At 34.7% G+C, this 16,763-nt stretch overlaps 2 protein-coding genes and 1 non-coding gene across 3 annotated transcripts; 1 reads left to right on the forward strand and 2 right to left on the reverse strand.

Moving 5' to 3' along the window:
* Window positions 1–3,384: 3,384 nt before the first annotated feature.
* TRNAW-CCA lies at window positions 3,385–3,456 on the reverse strand. Its single transcript has one exon. It is a non-coding gene; the product is annotated as a tRNA-Trp (tRNA).
* A 4,647-nt stretch (window positions 3,457–8,103) lies between these two features.
* LOC110703355 (mitochondrial arginine transporter BAC2-like) lies at window positions 8,104–10,853 on the forward strand. The gene is made up of 2 exons (XM_021881153.1): window positions 8,104–8,926; window positions 9,820–10,853. Exons 1-2 carry the CDS (start codon window positions 8,675–8,677, stop codon window positions 10,531–10,533), a joined length of 966 nt encoding a protein of 321 aa, XP_021736845.1. The 5' UTR covers window positions 8,104–8,674; the 3' UTR covers window positions 10,534–10,853.
* Window positions 10,854–15,011: 4,158 nt separating this feature from the next.
* On the reverse strand, window positions 15,012–16,489 carry LOC110703356 (pyridoxal 5'-phosphate synthase-like subunit PDX1.2). The gene is made up of 2 exons (XM_021881154.1): window positions 16,289–16,489; window positions 15,012–16,187 (listed from the first exon to the last, which is right to left on the reverse strand). Exon 2 carries the CDS (start codon window positions 16,156–16,158, stop codon window positions 15,250–15,252), a length of 909 nt encoding a protein of 302 aa, XP_021736846.1. The 5' UTR covers window positions 16,159–16,187; window positions 16,289–16,489; the 3' UTR covers window positions 15,012–15,249.
* Window positions 16,490–16,763: the final 274 nt, after the last annotated feature.

Below are 16,763 nucleotides of genomic sequence, written 5' to 3' on the forward strand. Positions count from 1 at the left end.
CCAAACACCCCTTAGCGAAAGGCTTCGATGGTAAATAATGTTTGTGGTATTAAATCTCACATTTTCAATTTTGAATAACTTGTTATAACAACTATACCAAAATTTGAGAAATTTTGAACCTATTTACTCGATGTTAAGAGTAATTTCCACTTCTTTTTCTCAAGCAGATTGTTCAACCAAGTTAAGGTAGTTTTCAAGCAGTTAAAAATGAGAAAATACTCGTTTACCAACTTTCCACTAAAATAAGAGAGGAAGTATGAAATAATCAATCATCAATAAACCTATATTAAGGGTCTGTTCTCTTCCGTTGAAATTCAGTTCAGTTCAGTTCAGCTCTTAATTTACGTCTAATGTTATTGCTAATGATATAAAGCCAAATTTCATTCTTTTAAGCTCTTATTACAACGACGACAACAACAACAACAATAATAATAATAATAATAATAATAATAATAATATTAAAAATAATAATAATAATAATAATAATAATAATATTAAAATAATAATAATAATAATAATAATAATAATAATAACCAATAAGTAATAAATGATAATAATAATAATAATCATCATCAATAAATAATAATAATAATAATAATAATAATAATAATAACAATAACAATAATAATTGAAATAATAATACTAATAATAATAATCAATAAATAATAATAATAATCATCAATAAATAATAATAATAATAATAATAATACTAATAATAATAATCAATAAATAATAATAATAATAATCAATAATTAATAATAATAATAATAATATTAATAATAATAATAATAATAATAATATGTACATTTGTATATACACATATGTATAGTAATAAATAATCAATAAATAATCAAAGATCACTAATCCGTAGTTAAAAATCACTAATTAATAAGTTCAGTTCAGTTCAGTTCAGCTCAGTTCAGTTCAGTTCAGTTCAGCTGAGTTCAGTTCAGCTGAGTTCAGTCAATCGGAACAGGCCCTAAAGGTGAATCTTAAATGACACAGATCATTTTATGATAATATAATTTCCCGCAATTTTACTTTCCAAAATTTTATTTTTATGTTACTAAATCTTACAAATCAATAATAATTATTATTTTCAAGGATAAATATGTAAATGATATTTCATTAACTATTAATAACAATAAATTTCCTTTTTATATTACAACAAATCTAAAGTTGGAAAAACATTATTCAATAAATCAATAATTTAGAAAATTTCTACATATCAACAATAAGAAAAATGTATAAACTAATAAAATCAATTTTTTTTTATTAAAAAAAAAAAAGAAAGAAAGAAGAAGAAGGGTTTTTCTACCTTATACCCTCCTAAATTCAAATTTCTACCTTGTACCCTCCTAAATTCAAATTTCTAGAAGGTGACTTTGAGTTATTAGTTTATTTTACATTATACCCTTGAATTTTTGGATTTTTCTACATGGTACCTTTGAGTAGTAAAATAAATTACTCTAAATTAATTTGAATCAAACCAACACCATATAAACGACTTATTTAACACCCTCAAAAACACAACTAGCATGTTTATTGCCAAAAAAAAAAAAAAAAAAAAAAAAAAAAACACCTAACTTGAGTCCCCTCTAAAACAACCTCATTTAGTTAAGCAGGATGAAAAAACTTTTTCAAATATCAATTATCTACCTTCAAGTTATTTAAATAAATGACTAATTATTTCTTTTAGCCGAAGAAAAAAAGCGCAAATGAGCTAAAACTTTAAGGGGGCGTTTGGTATAAATTTCGTAAACGGAATGTGATTAGGGGATTTTTATCCACCAATCACCGTCTGACAAGTGGACCAACCAGGTTCCGCCACGTGTCTTTCACGTAGGCCAATAGGAGCCTGCCACGTGTCAATTACAGATGCGTCCTCTGCGGACCAATTGAGACACGCCACGTGTCCACCCATGCCAAATGGGAAAACCGGCCACCAAGGCCCAATCCTGTTATGAGGCCCAGTCAGCCCTAGGTTTACCCTAAACCTAGATACTGGCACGCTTCCCGAGGATATAAATACTCCTCTTAATCCTCATTAAGAGGGAGAACTCGAATAACACACGGATTATACATTAAACACTCTCACCCAGAGAGACTAAATCACTTTAATTTCCGCACTTATTACTCTTTAAACAAGTACTAACTTGACCGTTGGAGGCGGAGCTCCCAGGAGTCTCCGTTATTTTGCAGGTACAGGCGGCCGGTTCCAGTCTCGGTGTTGTAACTCTCCCGCAGGACATCAGAAAACCCCGAAACAGAATGGAAAGGATTTATATAAGATAGGGAAAGGGTAATTAATGATACACGTTACCTTTGATATATGTTTGGTATCTTTATAAAATGGAAACAAATTGAGGAGTTTATGATTGAGGAGGGAAACACATTTTGTTTCCACTAGTTGGATAAGGGTAACAATTTGGGATATTTTGTTACCCTTTGGAAACGGTATTTGTTACTTATAGCTCATACCAAACTAATAGAAACGGAAACACTTATTTGTTTACGTTTCCTATGTTATAAATTTTCATACCAAACATCCCCTAAGTTTTTTTTTTTTTGACAAGAGAGCTAAAACTTTAAGGGGTCGTTTGGTTCACAGAAGGGAATCGGAATGGAATGAACAAAGGGAATGAAATGGAATGGAATGGCAAAGTGGAAAATTTGGAAGGTTGTTTGTTACAAAAACCAGGGAATCATTCCCTCCACCACACCACCACCACCACAGCGCAGCTCCGACCGCCGCCGAACCCTCACAGACCTCCGCCGACCGTCGCCGACCATCTAGCCTCCATCGCCGACCGTCGAACTCCCTCCCCGATGCTCCAGTCCCCCTCCTCGATGCTCGAACTCCCTCGCCGACAGTTGCGCCCCCCTCGCCGACGGTCGCTGACCCCTCGCCGACCCTCCAGCCCCCCTCGCCGACGGTCGCTGACCACCACCGACCACAGCACCACCTCGAACTCCCTCCCCGATGCTCCAGCCCCCCTCCCCGACGCTCGATCTCCCTCCTCCACCACAGCACCACATCGCCGACCACTCCCCGGTGCTCGCCGAGCCTCCCCGACCACTCCCCGGTGCTCGCCGACAGTCGCCGTCCGACCACCACCGGCGTATATGGGTGTTAGTGTTAGTGTTAGGGTTAGGGTTAGGGTGGGTGGGGAATGGAATGGGATAGTGGGGGGTGGGGAATGGGGAAGAGGGGTTTTGGGGTATTTTGAAAAATGAAATGGGGGAATGATTGAGGGAAAAAGTGGCAAACAAACAGGTTGAAAAGGAATGATTCCCATTCCCTTTCCTGAAACCAGAGAACCAAACGCACCCTAAGTTAATTAGAAGGGAGGTAAAAAAAATGATCTATTGGGACCAGGATATTGAACCTGACGTGAATCGAACACGCAACCTTCTGATCTGGAGTCAGACGCGCTACCATTGCGCCACAGATCCCCGTTGTTGATAATTGTACTTCATTATATAATTATCCATTTTAATCACATAGAGTTGTTATCGTGGCATCAGCATAAGGCCTTATCTAAATGGGATTCTGGAAGCATCTTTTATTTATTTTATTTTTTTTTAATAGAAGCATCTTAGCTTTGCGTGAAATGTTAAATGAATCGTTTTTGGCATGTTCAATTGAATTTTTTTCCCCATTTGTAGAGTATTTTTTAAAGTGTTATATTTATCAAATATAAAGTATAATTTATTATTGTAATTTTTTAAAATTACACTTTTTATTTTATTCACAAAAAATTATGGAGTATTTTTTAATACTCTTTGTTATATATTCTTCTCTTATTGGTCTCCATTCAAACCCATAAATTATTATTATTATTATTATTATTATTATTATTATTATTATTATTATTATTATTATTATTATTATTATTATTATTATTATACTCTGTAGTGTTGTTTTTCATTTACATTTTTTTGTTTTTCAATAAACTATAAACCCTACTTTTTTTTTACAATTTTTTAATACTCCAGCTAATCACTTCCTTCTTATTTTATTTAAGGTAATAAAATTGCCTAAAATCACGTGTCAAAACGTATAACACTTACTGAGTAGAAAATACAAAATAATTTTTTTATTATTAATTTTTTAGAGCAACAAATCAATGCTATATACTAAAAAAACACACCAGCGATGACGCGTGTCATCTCCTGGTAGGTTTTTTTTTCATTTTTTTAAAATATTTTAATTAAGGAAACAAATCATTTACAAAAATCATATTTTTTTTGTACATATTCCATATTGCCACGTAATAATTATTATATTTAAAATAAAAGATTTATTCACAAATCTTTCTAAAAAAAATTGGGCAATATATACCAAAAAAAATATTGCTCGGATTTTTTGCCTACTTTGTTTTAGTTGTGTATTGGAAGCTACAATTAAAATTGCAAATATCAAATTAACATGTCACATACTTTTATTATTTCTTGACTAATCACTAGTAGAAAAATACAAAAAGGAAACCCCCAAATGGCACCGGTTCAGGCCAAACCGGTGCCAAAAATCGGCCTAAAAATGGGCGGGTTTTTAGACAAAGAGAAATGGCACCGGTTCAGATCAAACCGGTGCCAAAAATACAAATGGTGCCATAAGATGTTAAAAAAAAAAACGGTTCAACACATAATAAACCCTAAATAAAGTTGACTCACTCCGCCTCTTTTTATTTCATTCCCTCTGATCTCCTCCTCTCTCCTCTCTCCCTTCTTCTCCTCTCCTTCTCTCTCCTCTCATCTCCCTTATTCATCTTCATCTCCTCTCTCTCAACCAATCTTCTTTCATCTCCTCTCCCTAGCTTCTTCAATTCGATCTCCTCTCTTTCTTTGATCTACACCACCACAAATTCGACCACCACCACAAAGCCCAACACCACAACATCACCACTGCCGCAAAGCCGCCGCCACCACCACAAAGGTCGACCGCCGCCGCAAAGCCCACCAACATCATCATCAACAACAATTTATGGGTATCCTTCGAGGTTAGGGTTTATTTATGGGTTTAATTCGATGTTAATCGAGTTTGTTGGATTTAAATTTGGGTTTGATTTTGGATTTAAATCGATTTTTCTGGGTTTATTTAATTGATTATTGGATTTTAATTCGAGTTTTGTCAATTTTTCTGGGTATAATTATCCGAATTTAATCGGTTTTGTATTTTAATTCGATTTTTCTCGTTTTTTCTGGGTTTAATTTTGTGTTTAATTAATCGATTTTTCTGGGTATATGCATGTGTCTTTTGGTTTTTTTTTTTTTTTTTTTTTTTTTTTTTTGAGTTTTGTGGGTGTTTTAATTTTAAAAGAGAAAATTCGGGGATTTGTATTTTTCTGGGTACATGCATGTTAAAAAAAATGGATGAAGTACTTGTGTTAAGCCATTCTTGTTAAGTAATTCGGGGATTTTGTTTTTTTTTTTCAATTTTTCTTATAATTTTGAGTTTCTGGGTTTTTTTATTTTCAGTTCGTGAGTATTTTTGGGGTTTTTTTTTTGGGGGGGGGATTTCTGGGTTTATTTTCTTGCTTTTAATTTTGTGATTTCTGGGTTTATTTTCTGGGTTTAATTTTCGTAATTTAAGTTTATTGTGAGTTTTTATTAATTCGGTGTTTTAATTGATGCAGGTGAAGAATCAAAGTGTTGATTTTGGAATTTTTATTTTATTGTTGTAAATTTTTTTTTCGTTCGATGTGTAATTTTTTTTTTCTTTGATGTTGTAATTTTTTTTTTGGATTTTGATGTTGTAATTTATTTTATTTTTTTGTATTGTAAAATAACAATTTAATCATCAATATATTTCTGATTATATTTCGTATTCAAGCTTGTTATATGTTTCTGATTATATTTTGATCAATATATCTCTGATTGAATGTGTGGATAAAGCATACTTAAAAAAAAAAAAAAAAAAAAAAAAAAAAAAAAAAGTGAATTGGCACCGGTTAACCGGTGCCAATTCACTTTAATTCCCAACAAAAAAAAAAAATAGTTATGGCACCGGTTAACCGGTGCCAATTCACTTTAATTCCCAACAAAAAAAAATTAGTTTTGGCACCGGTTAACCGGTGCCAAAAATCAATTATGGCACCGGTTCAAGGGGGGTTTTTGGCACCCCTCACATTGGCACCGGTTCAAACCGGTGTCTTAGGCCGGGTTTGAACCGGTGCCATTTGCTATTTTTCTACTAGTGAATATATGATTATAATATTTCTTAATCAATCAATAATATATAACTATATATAAAGATTACCGTGCATGGCACGGGATCTAACCTAGTTTGAAATAATTTAGTGTCAGGGACTGTTCTATTCAGCTTAATTTCAGTTCAGTTTAATTTAATTTAGTTTCTAATTTCCTTCTCTCATAAAATATATTCACTTCATTTCCAATCACTTCAGTTCAATTTAGTAAATGAGAACATGCCCTTACACTTATCGACTTACCTTTTTTGGCCTTTATTTTATACGTTGGATTCAAAATTTGACAAATTATTCGTAAAAGATAATCATATTTCAATTTAAGAGTTAAAATATGATTTACAAAAAGGTAGATGAAGTTTTTATAATTTGAGGAAAAGTTAGTTTATGATAAGGAATCCATGTTCATATTAGATCTAAAATAATTTTTAATACTCCGTACAATCTAACAAGTTAAAATAAATTCAAAGAGGTCTATATAGTTCATATAAAATAAGATAAATTCAAAGAGGGATACCCAGTTAATTCCCCAGATAAACAATTGTCTACCTTTGAAATATAATTTGTTTATCTAGGGGTATAATTGTCTTTTCAAATACCAGTGGAGGGGTATATGCGTCTTTTCATGTACTAGTTGAGGGGTACATGTGTAATTTCCTCACCAAACAGTAAAAGCAAAAGGCAAACAGTAATTGGATAGCTCACCAAAAATACTGAATAAATGACCCTGCATTTTCAATCAGATTAACAAAAATTCGTTTATCTAGCAGATTAACTTGTATTTTCCCAAATTCAAATAAGTGAAAATTAATTAAATTAAACACACTATAAGGGCCTGTTCTCTTACGTTGAAATTCAGTTCAGTTCGGTTCGGTTCGGTTCGGTTCAGTTCAGCTCAGCTCCTAATTTCCTTCTCTTATAAAATATTCATTTCAGTTCAGTTCAGCTCAACTCAGTTCAGTTAATGAGAACATGCCCTAAGATAACTTTAATTGAAATATTATGTACTACCTCCGTCCCTTATCTACATGCCTATTAGGCTATTATGTAAATAGACATGTAGATAACATAATAGATACGGAGTATGTAGTACTAAACATAACTTTAATTGAAATATGATTATCGGAACATTTTTTTTTTTGGTATTTTACCCGGTTCACCCTTAGAGCTAATCATTATCGGAATATAATTGAAGGGGGGAATAAAGATTTGTGAGTAGCTTACTTAATAAGGAGAATCAAGATCATGACATCTCGTCATCATCAACCCATCAATTCACCCAATCCAACTCGAGGCCTTCCAAAGGGAGGTTTGATAGGTACCTGGACATACATATCAAGGGGCATAAGAGACATTTCGCATGAAATTTACCCATCTCTCTCCTCCTTTCTCTCACCCCCATGTGCTGAATTTAAGTGTACCACTGGGTGATTAATAGTATCACTAGATGATCAAATAGTATCATTGAACATTCAGTGGTACTATATATTCATTCAATGGTACTGTATATTCATTCAGTGGTACTAACTACGTGTAGAAATAGAATCACTACATAGTCAATGATATTATATAAGCTTTCAGTGGTACATTTAAAACTGGTCCCACATGCCCATCTCTCTCCTCCTTTTCTCCCACCCCCATGTGCTTTACAATACTTTTCAATATTTTAATGTTTGATATGTATTTGCACATACATATCAAACCTACATTAGTACTTCCTCATCCAACTCAATCACCAAATAAAAAAAGTTTGTGATGGTCATTCTTTATTAATATTTTTTCAAAGAATTTAAAGGTCCATTATATTACGTGTCTTTTACAATTGGGCCACGTGCCACAAATTGTGGTGCAATTTTACTTAAATAAGAAAATCTTAAATTGGAGCAGTATCCTAGTCCCAACAAACTTGTATCGTGTGATCACTTTTTGTTTCTTTCATCTTTTTAATTCAAATTCCCAATTAATTTTCTCCCTCTTTGAATCAATTCCCTCAATAAATATCATTATTTTATGTCTCGATTTTTATCGCTTGAAATTGAAATTTATTTCTTATAAAAAGCTTGAATCTTTGGGATAAAAGTGAGAAGATTCACAAAACCATATCCTAAAAAGAGTGGGAAAGTTCTAAATTGCTCCTTAAATTTGTTAAATTAACTCAGAAAAGAAACACCCATCTGAAAATCCTATCCGTATCCTCCTTAATTTCGCAAAAAGAGAGATTTTGCATAATTACATTAATTTTTTTTTTTTAAAAAAAACACCCTGAAATTTTCAAGGAAAACAAGGGTGTTTTGATTAGGTGGGTATTCTGCAATTTGTTAAAATAACCCAAAAGCAAGTATAATCATCTCAAATTTTCTTTTGGGTTTACCTTTTAATTGAAGGATTTTACCCAAAAACAGAATTTTTACTTAGAAAAAAAGAGGATTGATTAATTTTTATTTTTTTTTGAGGATTGGGGGAGGATGCAAAAGGAGATAAAGTTGGATTTTTGGCCAGAATTTTTAGCAAGTAGTTGGGGGAAAGAATTTATAGCAGGTGGGTTTGGTGGAATCGCCGGAGTTGTCGCCGGATATCCGCTGGATACGCTCAGAATCCGGCAACAGAGCTCAAGTTCCGGCGGTGCAATCAGTATTTTCCGGCGAGTTCTTGCCACCGAAGGACCCTCTGCCTTTTACAGAGGCATGGCTGCTCCCTTAGCCTCTGTCACTTTTCAGGTTTGCATAATTTTCTTTATTTAATTTATGTTTTTTGGAGTTTTTTTTTTTTTTGATTAAATTGCTGTTATTGGTTTTGGGATAATTACTTATTTTGATGGTTCTTTTAGGATACTAATTGATCCTGGGAAATGGGAATCCACCGTTTTTTTGGGAATCTTATGCCAGTTTCTGGGTAAGAAAAGAAAAGGTCCAATCCCCTGTGTTTTAGCAATTGCGTACTGTATATTGTATTTTCATGTCTAAAGAATATGCATGACAAGTTATTAGAGTACCATTTTTATTTCACCTTAAGTATTTGTGTAATTGTATTCTTGGGATGTTTGATCCTTAGACGTGGGTATGACACTTAGACACTCCATTTTGAATAAGAAGCATGCAAAAAGCTTATAAGCCATGACTCCATAAGCGCGCACATGTGCACTTAGACACTTGTACATGTGCGCGTTTATGAAGTTATGGCTGTGTGGGACACCACGGATGTTTATGTATGAGTCCGAGTAGCATAGATAAGTTGTGCATTTTGTCCTGATTTTCAGGCTAGTAACAAAGCATAGTTCTTGGTTTTGATGTTTTTATCAACCCAATTTCATAACAAACATAGTTCTTGGTTATGAAATTGATAGAATTGAATACTACCAGCCACCATAATGTCATAACTATGTGTCTATCTGACTCACTTGGTGTTTTTGTGACATCCTCAGGCAATTAGAAAAGGTAAATTTGACAGAAAAATAGTCTCAAGCATTCAATATGTAGATCTATCATAACCTTGGAGAAAACTTGCTTCAATTGTGGTTGTGATTTTATGCTTCAACTTTTAAGCATCCTGTTTGCATTTGCTTGATAGGTTATATCTTTTAAGCCTGTGCTTTCTTACCTTTGATTTGCAGAATGCCATGGTTTTCCAAACATATGCAGTCTTATCTCGAGCATGTGACAAATCTGTCGATCCAAGAGAACCTCCTTCGTATAAGGGGGTAGCCCTAGGAGGATTTGGCACCGGGGCACTCCAAAGTCTTATACTGAGCCCCGTTGAGCTGCTAAAAATCCGTCTTCAATTGAAGCAAAACACCCATTTGGTATCAAACACTGAAAACGGTCCCAAAAAATTAGCCAAAACCATACTTAAAAACGAAGGTCTAAGAGGGTTATATCATGGCTTAACCATCACAGCCCTCAGAGATGCACCAGCTCATGGGTTGTACTTCTGGACATATGAGTACATGAGAGAAAAGCTCCACCCTGGATGCCGAAAGAGTGGCCAAGAGTCCCTAAATACAATGCTTGTAGCTGGGGGTTTAGCTGGAGTTGCGAGCTGGGCCACATTGTACCCATTAGATGTGATCAAGACTAGACTCCAGGCACAAACGAAAGCTTCAATGACATACAGTGGAATTGTCGATTGCTTTAGGAAGAGTGTCAAGCAGGATGGTTATGGAGTTCTGTGGAGAGGACTAGGAACTGCAGTGGCTAGGGCTTTTGTCGTGAATGGAGCGATTTTTGCTGCCTACGAGCTTTCTTTGAGGTGCCTGTTTAGTGGTGTTGGAACTGTTGGTAATGAGAGTCTTCAGACTGAAAGCACATTGAAGGCCTCAGGACCATAAGATTAATTCCCCTGAAATTCTAGGGTGACCAACCATTTGGGCAATTGAAGCGAATTGTTTCATGGATGATCAAATTTGGCACATCGACTTATATGATTAGTAATTTAGTATAGGTAGAGGAGTTCTGTACTTCATTTGCTGCTTGTACAGAAACCTCAGCTGGACCTCTGTTGTATCAACATTAAGAAATATCAAAAGAAAAATATTGATTTACCATGAACTTAAAAACCAGAGGAAGTGGCATATCCACACTTTGGTTGACAATGTATGAATTATAGATTCAGTGACAATATGCCTAAGAGAATTCTGGTATCTTAAAATGTTGGTAACAATGTTACATGTAAATTTCAAATACTACCTCCGGTCCAAATTACTCGCAACTTTGGGGTTGTGAGATATAAAATATTCCAAAGTTGCGAGTAATTTAGATCAGAGGTAGTACTATTATACAAACAATTCAAGAAATCCAATCATCAACAATTATTTTCAGTCATAGAAAATGCGATAACTTGAGTAATTATTGGAGAAGAGGAGATGCCTATCAAAATCGCGGATATATTAAGATGATGGTGTGAAATTAACCTAGGGATTTAAATAAATTTAAGATCAGCTAAATATATCAAGTGCACGTATGGTTGAGTGTTCTTAGGACCACAAAAAGGTTGAGAAAGAAAGTAAACAAGTTCTGCTGACAAGATAAGATCTTTGTTCTTGATGACGCAAGTAAGCTGTTGGTTTCCATGATGTAAGGAGATATCTAATCTAACCTATGCTTAACCGAATCTTTGAACTTGATCTTACAACTTGGCTCCCATATCATATTTCTCCATGCTTTTGAATATGTCAAGATATGGAATCACAGATCACCTTCTGAATCTGTGGGTCAGATTTTACAGGATCAAACCTATGGGTGTGGGCAATAAATAAGATATTCAAGAGGACACTCAACATCCTTTTGATGGTTGGTTCGTTAAAGACTTGAAGTGTCACGTAAATTATTAGGTGAGCTTGAGATTATGGCTTTTAAGACGTAATGGTAGTTGATGTGGGTATCAAAAGTTTGCACTTCTAAGTTCCAACTAGTTCACGATGACTAAAACATACACTGTACTAAACTTATTACAATCCGGTAATAGATTGATTAAATAACAACAGGGGAATTGGCTCGACTCACCTAAATAAACATATATAAACAAGGTAATAATAGTCTCAAGTTGACACTTCTAAAACGCAAGCTGATCATTCTTCATTCTAACAACTGCAATGGATTGTCACTTGCATATTGCATCCTTCATAAAATACTACTGTGTACTATAATCATCAAAGATTGTAACTAGCACCTATATAGTTACCAAACAAAATACCAAAATGCTCATAACCAATGCCTAAAACAAGACCCTTTGTTGATTGAGAGTATTTAATTCGGCGGAAGTAGTTCGACCATGTGCTGCTGCTGAAACTGCATGCAAATCCACCGGTATCAATACACCATCATTTAACCTCTGCTTCACCACTTAAAGTTGGCCACACTATCTAACCATTCAGAGGCCAATTTCCTAGATAGACCGCGTTTAATTCTGTAACAGCCTTGCGTTATAATACGAGTACAAAAATTTTATGATGTTCTTAAAACAAGTGTCACTAAAATATATATTTTTTTAAAATGATTAAATTCTTAGGATTAACAATTCAATATAATTTCAAAATCACACGTCAATTAATACAATGATAGATATCAAATTATTAAATGCTTTTGAGAGACACTCTTAAATAATGTCGTAATAATACATGAGACAATAACAATAATGTAAGAGGTGTACAATCGTCAACTTATTATCTAGGGCATGAGTTGCATTTATCAAATCTACAAGGACATGGTCCAAGGTGTGTCAAAATAGATCTCTTTTCCACAAGACTTTGAAACTACAAATAAATAAGCTTGTCAGCTTGTGCATAATAAGATGCAGAACTACCCATGTTATAGAATTTTTCTGGGTTGATCAGCACAGTGGATATACTCGCTTAGGACAAACTTCTGAGTACTACTCTACTGAGCTTGTAGCAAGTTACAAAATATTAGAGATCCTACTGTCCCAAGTACTTATTGAAACTTAGAGTTTGGATTTATTTTTTTCAGGAGTCGTGTAACGAAGGGCACTGACTAACTGAATCTGATTTATCATGCTGCATATCTGCACCTTGTAGTTAGAAGATAATACTACCTTGAGCTTTCGCAGGTTTCTTATGATGAGGCGAAACCAATAGCAACTAATGTTTCTAGACTAGATCTAAACAAAACATGCCACCAGCTCTTATTGGTTTAAAAAGTTGTCGTCACCTACAGACAGTAAGCTGTACCAAGTTACTCCTACATACTAAAAAAGAGGGGGGAGTGGGAGAGTGTAGTGAAGCTATCAGCAAGATCAGATGCCCAATAAACAGGTAGAGAGTTAACTGAGCATAAGCAAAACATCAATCTTTAAGTTCATCATCAAAGGGTTTTGCAGCGCGTGTTACAGGGAAAGCATAACAGCAACTTTACTTTAATCCCAATAGGCTTACTCTCACACCATATACAGAGTAAGATAAAACATGTGTAAATAGGATAAGAAAGAGATGCCACAAGGCTGACAAGTACATTTATCTCAAATACAAGGCCATTATAACTTCCCAGACACATAAGCTTGACATTTTGACAGCATCAATGCTTACACAACCTCTACCATCCCTTTGCACTCGAAACACCCTCTCTTTGCACTCAAAACAGGTAAGCTGTGAAGCAGAAATGAAGAATACATGATCAATTCAGTGGGTAAATGGTATTATCACCTAGCTATGTGGCATTTGCATTAAAAATGCCAACCTGTCAAAACTCATAAAGTTACACGAGAGACAGCATACAGAATACCAACATTATCTTAATTCTTCTAATATGCTCCTGCACAAGCTCGATCTTAAGACAGCCAGGGTAAAGGAAAGTCGGATGTATACTGGCAGTCTGGCTCAACCTAGAATTCACTCGGTTCAGGATCTGCTGCCACTGCCCATAGGGGATTAGGAAATCTACTTACAAACAATGCATGAGATTATTGCCAAGTATTAACACAGCTAAAACGACTACTATAAGTGCTTGAAATATAGTAGCCTAAAACAGTCATAAATCACAATTAATCATATAGGAGGAAAGAAAATTATATTTCTACATCTTACTAGATTTGAGTGTTTTTAATTTCATAAAAATTTAGAATTTCAAAATCACTAATATTACTCCATGCTGAATAAATCCGTTTACAACAACTATTTACCAAAACCAGGGTCACCGAACCAACAATTGATTTCACCCGCCAATACTTTTCAGCACAACTCTTCTAAGGGCCTGTTCCGATTGACTGAACTCGGCTGAACTGAACTGAACTTATTAATTAGTGATTTTTAACTACGGATTAGTGATCTTTGATTATTTATTGATTATTTATTGATGATTATTATTATTTATTGATTATTATTATTATTATTGTTATTATTATTATTATTATTATTATTTATTGATGATTATTATTATTATTATTATTATTATTATTATCGTTGTAATAAGAGCTTAAAAGAATGAAATTTGACTTTATATCATTAGCAATATCATTAGACGTAAATTAAGAGTTGAGCTGAGCTGAACTTCACTTCACTTCAACGGAAGAGAACAGGCCCTAAGCTTCATCATTGCATCATCAGTAAATCCTTTTAAAATCACTTCAACATCAAATTGGTCATCACGGACAAGAAAAAAAAACCCACACATTCTTGACTTGTATGATCAAATTGTTAGTAAAACTATCACCAACCCTCATTGCAAAGCGGAATACAGTAAATCATTGATTGACACTTTGACAGACACAATCTTTAGTATCTCTAGCCTCTAAAATATAGATCCAGTAGTATTGCAAAGATCTTCAGCTTAGATTTGTTTATGTTACACTATTTTTATTGAAACAAGCTAATTTATACATTTTAGCTATTGTAAACTGACCATGGGAATAGGACTGCTCCTTACCCCCCAACCACCCAACTGGATGGGGTAAAGATGTTATTAGTACTGACATGATGAGATTAGGACAATCTCGCCTCCCTATCCCCCACCCCGCAATGGGGTGGAAATGTTATTGGTGGGCTAACCATAATGAAAGTAGGACAACCCCCGTTCCCCGATACTCTAATTGATCTAGGAGATGCCTAAGGACATTATATAATGGCAACACTATTAGAAAATCTATGCAAGGGTAAGATTTAGAAATCAAAGGGGCTCCAACATGGCTCAAATTTTTGAGATGAGCCTGTATCTGAAAACTAACCATATATTCTTTGCACACACATTCCAATGATAAAAATTGCACCACGAAACAAATCCTTTCTGAGTAAGTAACTAAGTAATATAAGTTTCAGCAAAAGACAATTGAACAAGAACAAAGACAAAGACAGCAACATACACAAAGAGTAACTATTTTATTCATTCATATCTCTATATTTCCTCATATTACAACAAACAGTCTCAAGTACATAACCAAGTACACAACACAACTACAACATGATTCATGTCTCATGAAACCACATATTTTTCTATAACAACATCAAACAAGTCAACAAGATCAACATCTATGAATTCTAGCATAACATATCTCAACTCTTGATCAATAAAGTCAGAACAAGATACCTTCCATTCTTTCAAACTTCAACCACCCTGTTATCATCATTGATATTCATCCTCGCCATTGCACCACTCAACCCGGAACACGCCTCGGCCAACACAGCCGGATCATTATAGTTCCTGACCGCCTCCACAATCGCCCGAACACGCTTAAACGGGTCCGACCCATCGAAAACCTCACCTCCAATGAACACCCCATCACACCCCAATTGCATCATCAGGGCAGCATCAGCAGGAGTAACAATCCCACCGGAAGCGAAATGAACAACCGGAAGCCGACCCATTTGCTTAGTTTGAGCAACCAAATCGTAAGGAGCCCCAGTTTTCTTAGCAAAGGTGAAAACTTCATCATCATCCATATTATTCAATACCCTAATATTACCCATTATTTGCCTAACATTTCTTACAGTTTGCACAATATTACCAGACCCAGATAAATCCCCTTGAGTCCGAATCATAGCAGAACCTTCTCGAATTCTTCTCAAAGCTTCACCCAAATCTCTCGACCCACAAACAAATGGGACCCTAAAATTGTGTTTGTTGATGAAATGATCTTCATCTGCAATTGATAAGAGCTCATTTTCATCGATGTAATCGGATCCAATTGATTCAAGAATCTGGGCTTCGACAAAATGCCCGACCCGAGATTTAGCGATGACGGGAATCGAAACGGTGCGTTTAATCTCTTTGATTACAGATGGGTCTGACATTCTTCCGATACCCTTTTGATCTCCGGCGACAGAAATGCAGCAAGCTCCTGCACTTTCAGCGATTTTAGCTTGCCGTGGATCGGAGACTTCGACGATTACGCCGCCGCGAAGCATCTGGGTTAATCCGACTTTGATCGAAAAAGGGTTTGTGTTTTTGTTGGTGTCGGTGGTGACAATGGTTCCATCGTAAAAAAGTACAACGCCGTTGTCCGCCATTGATGCACACTAAGTGTTTGATGAAATGCCTGTGAGAAAGAAAAAAAACAGAGATTCTTGATTTAATAAGGTTTTTTCGAGATTTAATAAAAATGGGGAAATTGAATCTAAAGGAAGAAGAAGGTGAGACCTGGATTGTTCTGGAAAGTTCTTAGGAAATGGGGAGATTTTAGGAGAGAGAAAGAAAGTTGATTGTCATACTTGTAAGGTTGTCCATGAGAGGAGTGTAGAAACTTCGTGTATTAGGAAGATGATGAATAATATAACGTGCTTAATTACTTTGGATTGGGCTCTATAATGTAATAATGTCATAATGATGATTTTTGTAGGAGTTTGGGATTTGTGAAAATTGATGTCCAAATTGATTGAGGCTTGAATTTTAGTGTACAAACAAGCCCAACTAATTGTCACTAATCTTAGGAGTTAGGACAAGTGTTTAGAAAATGTGTTTTTGACTAATTGGTTGGTTTTGAATTGAGGAGTATAAGCGGGAAGAGTTTTACAGAATAATCAAAACAAGAATTTACTTTGAAAATTTTATATTGAACCAATTACAATAGTGGGGTAGTCATTACATTTCAGGGCCATAATTATCTGTAGATTGA

The sequence above is a fragment of the Chenopodium quinoa genome, unplaced genomic scaffold (genome assembly GCF_001683475.1).
Source record: "Chenopodium quinoa cultivar QQ74 unplaced genomic scaffold, ASM168347v1, whole genome shotgun sequence".
Classification (NCBI taxonomy): Eukaryota; Viridiplantae; Streptophyta; class Magnoliopsida; order Caryophyllales; family Amaranthaceae; genus Chenopodium; species Chenopodium quinoa.